General features: G+C 36.9%; 1 protein-coding gene and 1 long non-coding RNA gene across 2 annotated transcripts; one reads left to right on the top strand and one right to left on the bottom strand.

The window, feature by feature from the left end:
* The first annotated feature begins 6228 nt into the window (after positions 1–6228).
* Positions 6229–12881, top strand: LOC128604396 (natural killer cell receptor 2B4-like). Its single transcript, XM_053619506.1, has 6 exons — positions 6229–6553; positions 9154–9489; positions 10354–10647; positions 11319–11432; positions 11518–11588; positions 11731–12881. Exons 1-6 carry the CDS (start codon positions 6481–6483, stop codon positions 11800–11802), a joined length of 960 nt encoding a protein of 319 aa, XP_053475481.1. The 5' UTR covers positions 6229–6480; the 3' UTR covers positions 11803–12881.
* LOC128604404 (uncharacterized) lies at positions 6802–14396 on the bottom strand. Its single transcript, XR_008385179.1, has 2 exons — positions 14169–14396; positions 6802–9276 (listed from the first exon to the last, which is right to left on the bottom strand). It is a non-coding gene; the product is annotated as an uncharacterized LOC128604404 (long non-coding RNA).
* Between the last annotated feature and the right edge of the window lie 1037 nt (positions 14397–15433).

Below are 15433 nucleotides of genomic sequence, written 5' to 3'. Positions count from 1 at the left end.
CTAAGGAGCATTCTAAAGAAGGTAAAGGTAAGATAATATAATTTTACAACTTAGGAATAGGGTGTAAAATTATATACAATTGGTTGAATATCCCAGTAAGCACTGTTGGATCAATATCTATTACAAGAGAACCTGCTTCAGTCAGCTAAAAAACAAACAAACCTAATGCTTGGTGGATACTTCACCTTTCATCACTGGTCCCAAAGACAAGACCAAAGCAGTGTAGGAGCAGTTAAAAACAAAAAGGTGAATGTTCTACAGTGGCCAAGTCAAAGTCCAGATCTGAATCCCACTGGGAATGTTTTAAAAAATTGCAGTCAATAAAGAACATCCACCCAACCTGAAGAACCTGGAACAAATCTGGCAGGAAGAATGGGTGAAAATTCCAAACAGTGTGCAGAGCTGGTAGGAACTTCACCAACCCCCAACACACTCACAGCTGTTACTGCAGCCAAAGCTGCTTCTACCAAGTACTAGTCTGGAGGGGGTGAATACTTATGCAAACAGCATTTTTCAGTTTTTAAAGCTCTGCTGACAAATAATGAATTTTGACTTTGAAAATGTGCTTTATGAGCAGATTGGTTTGCAGTAAAAATACTGATGGAACAATCTGTGTAAGTGTCCTTTATAACTCAGACCAATCTCATGACTTTTAAGGGGGTTGAATACTTTTGCAAGGCACTGAATATAGATCATTGTATTGGAACACAGTCCGAACTGGATTTCACAGAGTTTTTTTTTGTGATTGTTGCGGCCAATAATGCTGGATTTTTTTTTTCAAAATTTGTGATGGAATTTGCAGAGTTTGTGTTTTTTTGTGGAAAATTGGTAAATTTGTTGGTAAATGAGAACTTTTAGCTGTACAAGTGTTCGACACACAGGAATCAAAGAGGGATTTGACTGAATGCACGCTGTGATGATGTCACATGACACGTCTCGGCCCAAATCTGCGGTAATTTTGAAAAATTGCAAACTCGTATTGCGGCGTTTGCTTGATTTTTCATTAATTTCTGCGATTGCAAAACTGCTAAATCCTGGAGGGACTAGTAACGTATCTAGTAATAGATGCAGCACTGTAGTAATATATAATAATAATAATAATAAGTACTAATATGTAACAATATATTTGCTGCAGAACATATCAGATTCCCTGAAATGTAATATTTCTGCATTTTGAAGTTGAAATCGGTGTCATCTGAAATCACAAATCTGGAGCACGGTATAGTTTTAATGGACTGTGTGTGATTATGATTGTGAGTGAAATGATTAATCTGAAGCTGAAGCTGTGATGCAGGTTTACTGTGTGCAGCTGGAGACGAGACGGTCACACTGCAGGAAGTGGAAGGAACCACTATAACTCTCCATACTGGGATAACTGGAATTCAGAGTGATGATCAGATTCAGTGGTTTTATGGACCTGAGAAAGCAGAGAAAAAAATATTGATTAGTCCGGTATTTAAAGGACAAGGAGAAATCAGTGAGAGATTTAAAGAGCGACTGCAGCTGGACAGAATCAGTGGAGCTTTAACCATCAGGAACATCAGCAGAAACCATTCTGGAGTTTATTTATTACAGGTCATCGCTGAACATCTCTCATCTAGGACTTTCAGTGTCAGAGTTTATGGTGAGTAAAAGTGTTTCATGTCTCCTTCCTGTCCATGTTCAGTCTCATAACTTCATCAATACACAAAGGCCAATCAGAGCTGAGTGTAGTCAAACTGCATCATGAACATCACTTACAGATGAATCTGCCCTGAAATAATAATCTAATAATAATAGAGGCTGGTGAGGGAACATTTAACGTGTGGTGATAAGCAGGATGCAAATGTGAAAACGTCAATAGTTGTAGTCGGAAATAAAATCACTGACAATGATAAACATTCAGCTAAATAATCACAGGAAAATCCATATTCCAAAGCGATTATAAATGCAGTGTAAAAGGGAGACTGGAAAATGGTACGCTAGAAAAAAATATCAGAATTGCATGAGTACCATGAACAAGACATCACAACGAGGACAGAAACAACAGGGTATAAATAACACAACTAATTAAAGCAAAACACAGGACAGGTGAACACATTAGAGGAATCAACCAATGACATGTCAGGGGCGGAGACAATTCTGAGTCCAATACAAACACACATGGAAAACTAAACAGAAACAGAACTTGTGGTGCTGTGTGATGCACTGAGAGGGGGATTTGTGACTGAACAACTGTTTATAACTGTTTTACAGACATTCTACATTAATTGTAACTATATTGGGATTAAAATGATGGTATTTGTTTTATGAATTATTTATAAATGAGAATTGTAATCTTTGACAAATTGCTGTGGTATAAGAGGAATAACACACACGTGCTGTTTTAGGAAATTAACCAAAATTGGGATGGCAACACACGCACACACGCACACATACACACACACACACACAGTGTTTATGATGTTTATTATTATACTTAAGCTTGTGTTGCTTTAAAAGAAAAGTTGTAGTTTTAATCTGTTCTATTTAATCTGTGTTTCTGTTTCTTAGACAAGACTGATAAAAGACCAAATATAATTAAAGCAATGAATCATCAGGATATAGATTCAGAGTCAGTAAAAGAGTCTGTTCAGTCCTGCACCCTCCATCCAGTGCTCTCTCCATGCATCTACAGCTCTTCTCCTGTTGTGATAACTAACTAACTAACTAGTTTTCTGGGTAATATTAGCTAACTACAGTTTTGTATCCCCCTTATACTCTGGCTGTTCTGCTGCACTGTGTGTTTTTATGGCTTCCAGCCACACAGGCTTTTAGATCACAAAAGCATTTGCTATGTTAGTTGTATTGATTTGTGGATGATGGGAAATGGAGAGATGGTGCATTAGGTTCTCCAGCACAATAGGAGTCACAGAGGAAATGAAAACTGCCTGTGAGGTCTCGAATTCTCCGCTGGGGAATCTACTGACTCTCTGGTTGTTCTCACTGTTTCTGTGTTCTTACTGACCAAAATGTGACATTTAAACCTGATTCTCAGCTGACGAGAAACAAATCTACAGAACCGAGTCGTGCTTTTACCTTTAACAAGCGCTCAGGTAGCAAAATGTTTCACATAAATACTGAAACTCTTCATTATACCCATCTTTATAATGCACAACCTCCAAAACATTTAATGAACCATTAACAAAACAGTGACATTTGTCATAGTTAGTGCAGAGGTTTGTGGTTGGTTCAGTGCTCAGCTCTCCTCTCACACACACACACACACACACACACACACACACACACACACACACACACACAGTAAAGAGGAAGTGGTGATGGACCACCAGACTGCATCTATCATCAACTTTACATTTTTCTTTTACACAGGACCTGTGAAGTTCTGAAGCTACTCCTGAAGTGATCGTTCTGTTCGTTCTACACAAAGTGTTAATGTGTTTATTGAGAACCAATTGAGTCATTTGTTAGAGTCATTTTTTTATATATTAAAACCTCATTACACTCATTTTAAAATGTTATATAAAAATGAAGCATGACCATACATTACATAAAACGTTTTTTTATGAAATGTCTGCAAGCATGAGCATGATATTTCTGGTCATAAGTACAGACTGGAGTGGAATCAGCATGTTACCTGCATGTAATGTAACGTCTACCTGAGGGTGTACAAACTTCTAAACACAGACAGGAGTCCAGTCCAGTGAAGAACTTCCTACAACAGGCTTGATAGAATAATTACTGACAGTGAATCATCACATTATAATAAATACCACACATTTCTTTACAATATAAATGTAAAAGTATGTTTTACACACTGACCCATGCTGATTCACAAAAATAAAATCGAACCAACACATCTGTTTGCTCAGTGCGTTACTAACACTTCAAATGAGCTCAGTTATAAGTTTAAACCTTTGTTTAATTGTTGATTGATTTGATAAAGAATTCTAACATGGTGTAAATAAACTTCACAGGAAAGCTGAAACACGGTTATTTTAATCTGTTCATCTGTGTGGTGTGTTCTATCTGGGTCAGAGCTCCTGTAGATCTTTTTATTTCGAGGTCTTCATGACACAACAACAGTTCAGTTCAGGAAAAACAGAGAAATGTAAATACAGACATTAAAGTGCCACTTCACTAGTGTCGTTATTGATTATGAACGTTTGATCTAACACACATAAAACACAAGTCCTGTAACAATCACAGTCAGAACTGTTCTCTGTTTTAGTAATAATGCAAAAATCACATGGAATTATGTAAAGCATTTCTCAAAGCTTATTCAAATCCACGGTAAACACGCATAACCAGTGAATGCAAATGACCTCTCAGCACCAGACTTTTGTTAATATGTGCAGACGAGTTTATAATGTACAGACATTAGAGGGAAGTCGAGAACACTGTGTTAATCATAATATTGGAGCACAGGTACATGACACGGTTCTGAAACTGTAAAATAGAAACTAAATGGGTTTAGGATGAGAATATGAACTATTCAGATTGTTATTGCTACATGGTGATGGTTGGAGTTGGCAGCGTTGTTTATGGTCAGTAACACTGATGAACATGCGGGGGTCAGGCGTACAGTAGAGAATATAAACTATTGCATCTTTTATTCAGGACCGCTGTGTTTATATCGTACACGACGACGTTCAGTACTCGGGACCGCTGTGTTTATATCGTACACGACGACGTTCAGTACTCGGGACCGCCGTGCTTATATCGTACACGACGACGTTCAGTACTCGGGACCGCCGTGTTTATATCGTACACGACGACGTTCAGTACTCGGGACCGCCGTGTTTATATCGTACACGACGACGTTCAGTACTCGGGACTGCCGTGTTTATATTGTACACGACGACGTTCAGTACTCGGGACCGCCGTGTTTATATTGTACATGACGATGTTCAGTACTCAGGACCGCTGTAGAAGTTGGGACTAGGGATATGTTTAGGATGCTGGAGATGGTATCACGTGACATCAGATAGTGATTACAAGGCAGTGGCAGTGTTTTCCACACTCTCCTTCTGACTATAAACACATTTATATTTTACTCTGGATGGTCTTTCTGTTTCATCATGTACCGCAGTTAAAGACCTTGGAGTGATTATTGACTCCAGCCTATCATTTGATGCTCATGTAGATAATATTACTAGGATAGCTTTCTTTCATCTCAGAAATATTTCTAAAATAAGAAACATAATGTCACTACATGAAATACTAGTTCATGCATTCGTCACCTCTAGATTAGATTACTGTAATGCCTTTCTGTCTGGATGTTCCAGTAGGAATATAAATAAGCTCCAGTTAGTCCAGAATGCAGCTGCTAGAGTCCTAACTAGAACTAGAAGATACGACCACATCACACCAATATTATCAGTACTGCATTGGCTCCCAGTAAAATCTCACATTAACTATAAAATACTTTTATTAGCCTATAAAGCACTAAACGGTCTCGCGCCACAATATCTAAGCGACCTTTTGGTTTTCTATGATCCGCCACGCCTACTTAGATCAAAAGATGCAGGCTATTTGTTGGTACCTCGAATAGCGAAGGCTACAGCAGGGGGGAGAGCTTTCTCTTATAGAGCCCCACAGTTATGGAACAGTCTTCCAATTAGTGTTCGGGACTCAGACACAGTCTCAGTGTTTAAGTCTAGGCTTAGAACGTATTTGTTTACTCAAGCCTACCCTGACTAGATTCTGTTCTACTACTTCGCAGTCATAATAATCTTTTTTCTCCCTCTCTCCTTTCGCCGAGCCCCACACGAATTTATGGAGATACTAGAGATCCCAGATCCTTTCTGCCTCTGGATGGAGCTCAAATCTTCTATAATTCCAGACTGCTGGGACTACGGCTGCTCCTAAGGCCATACAGACTTCATATAAATCCATAATGAAATTTTTCACACTATCTGTTGTTACCCAGATGAGGATGGGTTCCCTTCTGAGTCTGGTTCCTCTCAAGGTTTCTTCCTCTTAAAACATCTTAGGGAGTTTTTCCTTGCCGCCGTCACCACTCTGTGGCTTGCTCAGTTGGGATAAATTCACACCTTTAATATCTGTATACCATGTTGATATTTCTGTAAAGCTGCTTTGAGACAATGTCTATTGTAAAAAGCGCTATACAAATAAAATTGAATTGAATTGAATTGAATTTATTTAAGTAATATTTGTAGGATTATTGTGTAATTATAACACATTTAAAATGTTTTTTAATGATAACATATTAGAGCGCCCACTAAATACAGCTGAAAAGATGTTTAAAAGGGGTTTGTATTCAGAGCTGAGAGGAAAGTGTGAACTGAGCATGTCCACACAGGAGGAGCTGCAGCGGGTTGATGGATGTGAGCCAGTAAAGACGCTAAAGCTAACAGCTCGGGAGATTGTGTAGAGTAGAAACATACATCATGCCGCTTACCTGCATTGTTTATAAAACTCTTCAGTGACACTGATGTTCGGGGAAACGGGAAAATGTGTGTGTGAGAAACGCTTACTATGGATTATGAAATGGTGGTGAATATTCTCTCAGGAAACAGGATTCTCTGGACTTTTCTCCCCCTACTGTGCTGTAAGTTTCCACCTTTCCTTCACAACACATGCAACTGTAAATATAAAGAGTTTCTATAAAATAAGTTGATCCTGAAGAGAGTAAAACTAGATGTGAAACTCAGGTGTAATACTGTGTGTGTTGGATGAAGGAGTTTTCCTCAGTGTTAAGCTGAACAGTGATACAGCAGTTTAGAGCTGTGTGTTAATGAATCCTCTGAAAAGATCAGGTTTCACACAACTCTGACTTTTCACACAAAGACAACAGTCTCTCAGTTTATTTCCTTTTATTAAACTCTCACAAATAAACACTAAACAGTACTTTTCATTGTCAGTGTGGTTCATCATAATGTATTCACATCTTTACTTTTAAAATGATTTAAGAACACAATTACATTAATAACTACCTTAATAATGTACCTTAATTAGAGTTTAGAGTCATTTTACAGGTACACATTAAGGTACTGAAGGTGTTTTCTGGATGGTTCCACACCAGTAACAGGGAAAAGTCCAGTTTAATACACTTTTTTGCAATTAAAATAATGTTTGCAGTTAAAGTGTTTTGACTGTATGTTAAATACAGCTTGTGGTTATTGATTTAGGATTCTTAAGATTATAAATCCATGGTGTACTGGATCATTGTGCTGATTTGTGATATTTTCCACTTTAATTCTCTATTTTCACATGTGTAGCTATAACTTTTCTATAGTCTACCATCTGATTAATGAAAACCAGACAGAAATGACCCATACAAGGGAATTGTACTTGTACATTGATGTTATTTTTCAGTGGAAATCCTCTTTCATATTTCTCAACACCAAAGTCTCTCCTTATTTAATAGAAATATATTGGATAATTCTGTGCACTATATTTGTAAATATATGCAAATTCCTCCCAATGTTATTTAAATGTTCAGTGTCTTGCAAAAGTTTGTAACCCCTGGAATTTATCAGATTGGTCTGAATTACAAATAATAAATGAAAATATTCTTCCTCTCAGTATTTTTATTGCAGACCCGTGTTCTCTTACAGTGAAGTTTCAGTCTAAATTAATTATTGGTCAGTAAGTATCTCAAAGCTCCAGATGAAAGATATTGTTTTAACGAGGACACAACTGACTTATAATTGACCTTCACCTGTGAAATATTAAAACAGCTCCTATTTTCTGAACAAAAGCCACCCAAGTTGAACTGACACTGAAGTGATGTTCAGTCTGAAGAAAGAAGTGAAAATGAAGGCTAAGGAGCATTCCAAAGAAGGTAAAGATAAGATAATATAATTTTACAACTTAGGAATAGGGTGTAAAATTATATACAATTGGTTGAATATCCCAGTAAGCACTGTTGGATCAATATCTATTACAAGAGAACCTGCTTCAGTCAGCTAAAAAACAAACAAACCTAATGCTTGGTGGATACTTCACCTTTCATCACTGGTCCCAAAGACAAGACCAAAGCAGTGTAGGAGCAGTTAAAAACAAAAAGGTGAACGTTCTACAGTGGCCAAGTCAAAGTCCAGATCTGAATCCCATTGGGAATCTGTAGCACTGTTTAAAAAATTGCAGTCAGTAAAGAACATCCACCCAACCTGAAGAACCTGGAACAAATCTGGCAGGAAGAATGGGTGAAAATTCCAAACAGTGTGCAGAGCTGGTAGGAACTTCACCAACCCCCAACACACTCACAGCTGTTACTGCAGCCAAAGCTGCTTCTACCAGGTACTAGTCTGGAGGGGGGTGAATACTTATGCAAACAGCATTTTTCAGTTTTTAAAGCTCTGCTGACAAATAATGAATTTTGACTTTGAAAATGTGCTTTATGAGCAGATTGGTTTACAGTAAAAATACTGATGGAACAATCTGTGTAAGTGTCCTTTATAACTCAGACCAATCTCATGACTTTTAAGGGGGTTGAATACTTTTGCAAGGCACTGAATATAGATCATTGTATTGGAACACAGTCCGAAGTGGATTTCATGGAGTTTTTTTTGTGATTGTTGCGGCCAAAAATGCTGGATTTTGCTGCGGCTTTTTTTTCAAAATTTGTGATGGAATTTGCAGAGTTTGTGTTTTTTTGTGGAAAACTACTTGAATTGGTGAAATTGCAATCGCGCGAAATAGCTTTGTGCACGCTTTCCTAGTGATGTTTGTTGGTAAATGAGAACTTTTAGCTGTACTTGTGTTCGACGCACATTAATCAAAGAGGGATTTGACTGAATGCACGCTGTGATGATGTCACATGACACGTCTCGGCCCAAATCTGCGGTAATTTTGAAAAATTGCAAATTCATATTGTGGCGTTTGCTTGATTTTTCATTAATTTCTGCGATTGCAAAACTGCTAAATCCTGGAGGGACTAGTAACATATCTAGTAATAGATGCAGCACTGTAGTAATATATAATAATAATAATAATAATAATAATAATAATAATAAGTACTAATATGTAACAATATATTTGCTCCAGAACATATCAGATTCCCTGAAATGTAATATTTCTGCATTTTGAAGTTGAAATCAGCGTCATCTGAAATCACAAATCTGTGGCACAGTATAGTTTTAATGGACTGTGTGTGATTATGATTGTGAGTGAAATGATTAATCTGAAGCTGAAGCTGTGGTGCAGGTTTACTGTGTGCAGCTGGAGACGAGACGGTCACACTGCAGGAAGTGGAAGGAACCACTATAACTCTCCATACTGGGATAACTGGAATTCAGAGTGATGCTCAGATTCTGTGGTTTTATGGACCTGAGAAAGCAGAGGAAAAGATATTGTTTAGGCAGGTGTTTAAAGGAGAAACTGTTACAGAAATCAGTGAGAGATTTAAAGAGCGACTGCAGCTGGACAGAATCAGTGGAGCTTTAACCATCAGGAACATCAGCAGAAACCATTCTGGAGTTTATTTATTACAGGTCATCACTGGACGCACCTCATCTAGGACTTTCAGTGTCAGAGTTTATGGTGAGTAAAAGTGTTTCATGTCTCCTTCCTGTCCATGTTCAGTCTCATAACTTCATCAATACAAAAGGCCAATCAGAGCTGAGTGTAGTCAAACTGCATCATGAACATCTGCCCTGAAATAATAATCTAATAATAATAGAGGCTGGTGAGGGAACATTTAACGTGTGGTGATAAGCAGGATGCAAATGTGAAAACGTCAATAGTTGTAGTCGGAAATAAAATCATTGACAATGATAAACATTCAGCTAAATAATCACGGGAAAATCCATATTCCAAAGCGATTATAAATGCAGTGTAAAAGGGAGACTGGAAAATGGTACGCTAGAAAAAAATATCAGAATTGCATGAGTACCATGAACAAGACGTCACAATGAGGACAGAAACAACAGGGTATAAATAACACAACTAATTAAAGCAAAACACAGGACAGGTGAACACATTAGAGGAATCAACCAATGACATGTCAGGGGCGGAGACAATTCTGAGTCCAATACAAACACACATGAAAAACTAAACAGAAACAGAACTTGTGGTGCTGTGTGATGCACTGAGAGGGGGATTTGTGACTGAACAACTGTTTATAGCTGTTTTACAGACATTCCACATTAATTGTAACTATATTGGGATTAAAATGATGGTATTTATGTTATGAATTATTTATAAATGAGAATTGTAATCTTTGACAAATTGCTGTGGTATAAGAGGAATAACACACACGTGCTGTTTTAGGAAATTAACCAAAATTGGGATGGTAACACATGCACACGCACACACACACACACACAACATGTTTATGATGTTTATTATTATACTTAAGCTTACAGTTTTAATCTGTTGTATTTAATCTTTGTTTCTGTTTCTTAGCTCCAGTATCGACTCCAGTAATAATAAAAAGAGAAAATCGAAGTGTGGTTTCCACAGAGGCGTGTTCCCTCCTGTGCACTGTGGAGAATGGAGAAGATGTGAAGTTATCCTGGTACAGAGAGAACGAGAGAATCTCCATCACCAATAACACAGATCTCAGTGTTCCCCTCAATCTCTCACTTCAAATACAACACCATGATAATAACACGAACACTTATATCTGTGTGTCTGCAAACCCTGTCAGTAATAAATCATCTTCTCTCAACATCACACAGCTCTGTGATCATCACTCAGGTACGTCAGAGAGTCTACACTATCATCACTTTGAATAGAACAGAATAATGAATATTCATGAAGGAGTGAGACAGGTGACTGAAGATTAAGATATAAAATGAAATCATTATTGACGGTGTGTCAGTCTGGTTGGTTAAAGAAAAGTCCGTAGTTTAAATGTTTCTGTGTGAAAGTCTCAGTGAGATTTGTTCAGTGAACACAACATCATTCAGTGGAGTCAATATCAATAATACCGTGGAAAAGTGCAGCGAGGTTTCATATTTCACCGACTGCAGTGGAATATTTATCACGTGCTAGCGTCATGTTACAGGTTTCTCACGGATCTGAGGGAAGATGTGTGATGTAGGGCTGGGTGATATGACCATATAATATCGCTATTGTGATCAATTATACCACAGCACACTTTTCTGAGATATTGCTGAGTATCACAAAATCTTTTTATGAAATTTCTCTACTTTCTTTTGTAACAATTACATTTACACAATAGATATTAAATAAATATCACAGTCTTTTTTTATGTTTTGTTTTACTGCTGCTTCTGTTTTGCTGTCAGTTTGTATTTTGTATCTTCGAGTGTCAAGATATGATATTTTGGTCATATCACCCTGCCTTAGTCTTATATCTGTGTCATATAGAGAAAATAATTTATGAATATATTATAATCTTTACAGGACAAACTGATCGTTCCCGTTCACTGCTTCCTGTCCTGATATCTGCTGGAGGTTTTGTGTTATTAATAATATCTGTAACGTTGTGGATTTGGCTGAAAAAGAAAAGGCAGCAAGGTAAGTAATGCATCTTTCTGTTCCTGTGTTTAGTTTTTACATTCGGCAGGTTTCATGAAATTGAATCTGATCTGTGTGTCTTTAGTTTCTGAGAAACCTGATGTGACTTACGCTGATGTGAATGTTACAGCTCACAGTGCAGAGAGAGTTAAAGAGGTAAACATCGAAATATAACTTCTGAAAATGATGATGATGTGAAATTCAGTAGAGGTTTTAGTATAAAAATCAGGTTTGTTCCACAGGAGTGATAAAGTCTCGCCCTGATTCAGATACTGAAATATACTGCTGTGTCTTACAGGAAGAAAAACCCAGAATAATGCAGGTTGAAGCGGAGACTGATCCAGTGGTGTATGCAGATGTGAGGAGATAAGTCAACATCTGTATATCCTTTTTATTATTTTAATGAGTTTTATTTTTTAATTGAACATACTTCTGTTCACAATTGGTCATAAATGTTCAGTGTTTGTGTTACATAAACCATTTACACATTTACAGTGTGTACATCCTGTACAGTAAGCGTTAAAGTGTGAACTTGGTAATGTTTGATATTATTTAGAGATCATTTCAGCCTAGAGTTTGATGGGATTATAGGAAGTCGATTTCAGAGTCTATTAACTGAGTTCTGTCTGAATTAGTATTCCTGCTTGTGTTTGTCTCGTCATAAACATATTTATAAACTGATTAATCCCTGAGAAATCCTGCAGGGGTTAGGGCGTGGCTTCAGGCATCAGTGTCTAATATTTGAATATTTGCATGCTCTGACTAGCAACATTAAAGTTAGCAAAGACCCAAGTGTCAGAAAGTTAAGGTAAAAAACGAGCTTCAGCGAATCAGCAGCTTTCAGTGTTTACACTTCTCACATTACAGCCGTATTGTTCAGATCAGATATCAGACATCAGATCAGACACAGGATACACAGCTCTGTGTTAGACGTGTGTGTGGGACTGGTTTCTCAATCCAACCCCCACCAGCTCCTGAAGGAATTCTGACTAAACCCCACCCATAACACCAGACTGTTAAAGCTCCAGACTGAGAGAGAGACAGATCTAGAAGACGGTGTTAAAGGTGTTAGTCCGTGTTGTTTATTTGCTCATCAAATGAACTCGTTCCTGAAAAACCTGATAATCTGGTCTTCTTCCTGGAACACGGCTCGTTCTGGCTTAGTGTCGCTCTAACAAACACAACGTCACAGCAGTCAGGGACAGAAAATATAAGATGTAGGAGAGACGTTTGCCGAATTTATTTTTTATTATTTTTTTATTAAAATAAAAATGTAAATATGTAAATTCCCCTTTTGTTATTTTGGCTTTATGTCTATTAAAACGCTGAGCTTCTACACAATTTGGGGATTTTTAATTACATTACATTTTTTATTAACAACAAATTAATGCTAAACTTGTAAAGTTTAAAGGTTGTAAAGTTTTTCCTCATTAAATGACTGTAAGTCCATTATTGTTTATTTCAGTGATCACACACACACACACACACAGAGTTTAGCCCACAGAGATCTGTCCTTCCCTGTTTTTAATGGGCGTTGTCCTTGAATTAAATAATAATTACACACAACACTGCCCCCTGCTGTTCATAAACAGTACTGTGCAAAAGTCTACACACCCTTAATTTTTTTTTTTTAAATAAATGAAGAGATGTTTATTTGATTTTTTTTTTGTCATTAATGTGTGAGTAGAAAATTAACACAACTAGGTTTTATTACTTATACAAGTAGTTACATTTTATATGAAAAGTTACAGAGATGAATGTTCTAGAAGTGCTCAGTAATAGAGGACATTTCAGATAAACCCATAACGAGTCTGTTCTGGTTTTACTGCAGAACCAAAGTGAGAACCAAATATTCAGAAGAACTGTGTGAGGTTCTCCAAGATGCAGAAAACCTGAACCTGAGAGAACTGATACAGGTTTAAAGGCTTCATAACAAATACTGATTTACTTTATTAATGTTTACTGCTATTTATAGTTTATTTATTTTATATATAGAAACATTTATTATATTTGAGGACTTTTACACAGTACTGTACAATCTATTCTGTTACAGTGATAAAAGATAAATAAGAAATATCAATTCTGATCCTTTAAAACAATCAGACAACAACATCCATGTTCCTCTACTGTCACCTGTATAAGTATTTCTTTATATAAATTATTTTTACCAAACCAAAAGCCAGGAACTAATCTCCCAGAGCTTTTAATAGGATCTACAGCTGATATTTCCTACAACAGTTTCCCATCACTTACACTTGAACTTTTCCTTTCTTCATATCAGTTAAATCAGAAAAACTAAATCATTTCTCATGTCATTTATAAAAGATATTAATATTTACTAGTTTTGTGCTTTGATCATAGAATCATAAAGGGATGTGATAAAGTCTCATGAGTTTTTTCCCAGTATATAATTATCTCTAAAGTCACACTGTATCTATCAACTGTGTGATTATAAATCAATTTTACACCAACACACTTATTTATTTTATTATTTATTCCCAAATCATTCTCAGTTGTTAGCTATATTGATAAAACTGTAAAGTAACATGTTAGAACTCAAACTCCACTATAGCTTTATAATATTTGTTATAATCAGGTATTACACATGTATATTATTATCAGCATTTTCCATTTCATCTCTGTACCTTTAAATAAAGCATTAAACAGAGTAAAGAAGGTGAATAAAGTGATTATTTCCTATGAGGAGAGAAAGTTGATGAAAACAGTTTCTCCTACCGTAAAGAGCTCAGTAAAGCCTCCAGGTCAGACGACGACGATGTCCTTTTGAATCACATCCATGTGAGGACACTGCTGTGTAAATGGTCAACAATTAGCATTGTTCAGTAGCAGAAAATCAGGTTTCAGGAATGTTTTAAGTGGTTTATCAACATTACTTTCATTCTTTTGCTGTACTGAGACAATGCTCTGACCTTCACGAGCCGCACGCCTGCGCTTTCAAAATGGTGGGAATGAAGGAAGCGAACGGCTTTTATTTCCCCTCTATACACAGGGCGGCGTGAACCCCGTGACGAAGACGTGACGAGGACGTGACGAGGACACTGGCGCTTTCCAGCTTATTTACATGCACGAATCCAAACCCTTTACACACTGAACACATAGACATTAACGATGGTGAAGCACAGAGTCCTACCTGTCTAGAACCTTCCAGCAGGTACATGAGTTCTCTTTCAGAAACCTGAGTGTAAAACCAGGAAGATGATTCAGCACATCACACAGGAAACATCCTGGACATCTAATGGACTTGTTCCAGTTACAGATATTCTCACTGTAAAGATGGGATTTCAGGTTTAAAAAGTTCCTCATGTGTTTATTTATTTTGTGTTAAAACTAGAGCAGTGTGACAGACAGCCCTGATCTCAGACCTGATGAGGAAAGGTCACAGTCCTGCTGATATTTCCATAAGTTTGCTTAGTGGATCAGGTGAGCGATAAAACTGCCATTCAGTAGAAAACAATGGTGTATTCACTTCTCCTTTCTCTCATTTAACACATTCATCACTGAGGGAGTTTTATATCACTTATAGCTTTCATAATTATCTTTAATATGATAAAGTTTTACTTTCAGAAAGTTTTATTTGTGACCTTTATTTGGAAGAGTGAGTGTAGACCAGTACAGTAGATACACAACATTACTGCATCTTTAAATGTCTTTTAAAATGTCCTGCTTTTATTGCCTTAAAGCACAAAAAGACTTTAGGCTTAAATTTAAGTTTTAAGATAAAAACAATCAAACAAACAAACAAAATGTTTACACTTTGCGGTTTCGCAGTAACATGACAAGGTGTGATTTTTGTCTTTATTATATTATACACATAAAAAAGTATGACATGGTGGAATAAAACACTTGGGGACGTGCTGATGTTGGAAATTAATAAACTTCATTGTGGTATTGTCATATATCAAGGAGGTAACTCTGGACTTCATTTCCCAGCAGCCACTGCACCATACTACTTCATTGTCACATAACCACCTGCACCTGTA

Source organism: Ictalurus furcatus, chromosome 29 (genome assembly GCF_023375685.1).
Source record: "Ictalurus furcatus strain D&B chromosome 29, Billie_1.0, whole genome shotgun sequence".
Lineage (NCBI taxonomy): Eukaryota > Metazoa > Chordata > Actinopteri > Siluriformes > Ictaluridae > Ictalurus > Ictalurus furcatus.
The sequence above is the reverse complement of the archived record's forward strand: the minus strand, read 5'-3'. Positions and strand labels throughout refer to the sequence as shown.